Source organism: Perkinsus marinus (genome assembly GCF_000006405.1).
Source record: "Perkinsus marinus ATCC 50983 genomic scaffold scf_1104296965864, whole genome shotgun sequence".
Classification (NCBI taxonomy): Eukaryota; Perkinsozoa; order Perkinsida; family Perkinsidae; genus Perkinsus; species Perkinsus marinus.
This window is the reverse complement of record NW_003204184.1, coordinates 1-1919: the sequence shown is the minus strand read 5'-3', so window position 1 is coordinate 1919 and position 1919 is coordinate 1. Positions and strand designations below refer to the sequence as shown.

The 1919-nt window shown below is 48.5% G+C and overlaps 1 protein-coding gene across 1 annotated transcript; it reads right to left on the bottom strand.

Moving 5' to 3' along the window:
- Positions 1-136: 136 nt before the first annotated feature.
- Positions 137-1311, bottom strand: Pmar_PMAR008946 (conserved hypothetical protein). Its single transcript, XM_002769401.1, has 6 exons — positions 1172-1311; positions 1047-1121; positions 776-896; positions 636-725; positions 408-545; positions 137-362 (listed from the first exon to the last, which is right to left on the bottom strand). Exons 1-6 carry the CDS (start codon positions 1258-1260, stop codon positions 297-299), a joined length of 579 nt encoding a protein of 192 aa, XP_002769447.1. The 5' UTR covers positions 1261-1311; the 3' UTR covers positions 137-296.
- Between the last annotated feature and the right edge of the window lie 608 nt (positions 1312-1919).

Here is a 1919-nt window from a genome sequence, read left to right as displayed (position 1 = left end):
CTGCAGACCCTCCAGCTGCTCTCCTGGCATCATCGCCGTCCCAGACATAGTGATTAGTGACAACAGTAATGACTTGAACAAATCTGCCAGACCTCATAACCCTTCGAACAGCAATATTCACAAGCAACTCCACATTGACAAGAGAAAGCTGGACATTAATCCGCCCATGCAAAGGGCTGACTACGAGGCGACTCTCTATGCAGTGTAGTATAATACAGTATAGTGACGGAGCACTGCTACGGTGAATCGGGAGAAAACATTCCCGACAAATCTCGAGCGATATCCAATTGACAGCTCTATATCTTCTCGAAAATGTCCTTGACATCAGACCAGACCTCGTCAACTGATCGATCGGCGTTGACCTGAGAGATGATGGTAAATCAGGTCCCCCATCTTTCCCCAATCACCCTCCTCTCTTTCCCCTTGGCCTTAAACCTCTCGATGATAGGCCTCGTCTCAGCCTCATAGGTACGGAAACGCTTTCGGATAGACTCCAAATTGTCATCGGAGCGCCCACTGGTCTTCCCACGGGACAAGAGACGCTTCTAAAAAAGACCCCACCTTCATTTTTCAAGCCCTCCCCTCTGCAGGCCAGGAGCAGCAATAGAGTACCCTAATACGGTCTGCCGACCTACCTCCATCACGTCCTCAGGACAGTCGAAGAATAGACAGAACTTCTCGTCCACCTTACCACCCAACACGCGTTCCCAACCATCCAGGTTGTCCTGAATAGCAACCTCCTGGCCACTTAACTGCTCGACCATCGGCGATTCACCTCATTCCTCGGGAAGCCATCAATGAGGAATTTGCCATGCTCCCAATCACGTTTCTCCATCGCTCGCTTTAGCAAATTAACAGTGATCTCTACGGGGACTATTGCGCCCTCTCGAATATACCTATACAAAAACAAGGCAATGAAAACATCAGACCTAATACCAGAATCATCTACACGTTACAATATTATTAAGAAAACAGAGGACAACGGGCCATCCGCCCGCACTAATACCAGCAATCGACGGAACCCTCCCATCTGAGCTCCAACTCACTTCTCGATAAGATCGCCATACTCGCTACCCTCACGATTGCGCTCCTCCCGCAAGAGGTCTCCAGCTGAGAGGTGCCTGCTCAGTAACCCATCACGATCGCCAGTCAACACAAACGCCTGTCCCACATAAATCCAAACTCCTTCTCTATAAGATCACATTGAGTGCCCTTGCCAGCTCCTGGGCCTCCAAGCACGAAAACAACACTAGGCGCCATAGTAGGAATGCTAATGTAATAGAGAGGAAAGAAACCAGTTCCTATAACGAACGCCGACTCCCCTCCTCTTCGTAGTAACGCAAGTCAGTGACGGTGTCTTAGGGTATATGATGGGTTCTTGTAAAGCTGAAGACTGCTGATGCTACTACTTCCACTGCAAGCACATACAGACGATTCGATCAGACGGTAAACGATGGTGTTATAATCATACATAACGATCAACCACCACACACTCCTTCGCATCCATAACAGGAGGGGGACAGAAATTGTGCAATTTTCGTAGGATCCATCCAGGATTCGTACATGGAGAAATCTAGAGAGGCAAGGCGGCAATTTGATGAGTAAGAGAGTAACCCGCCAACAGGCCCGAGTGTTCTGAATGTACAATCCCGACAGCGACAAAAACATTACCAATGGGATACAAGGTAGTAGTAGCTGCTGCAGGAGTCGATCATAGTAAAACACCTCAGTGCTCTAGTGGGGACCTACAGTAACAATAACCACAAACAGTAGTCCAGTGGCTCTCACTTAAGTCCATATCCTCATCATCATCATCCTCATCGTCATCCTCATCGTCATCGTCAGTCCTATGCTCTACCACAACATTCCCAGACTGTATTAACCCAGCAGCGTGTCCAGAGTGATAATACGAGGACCTT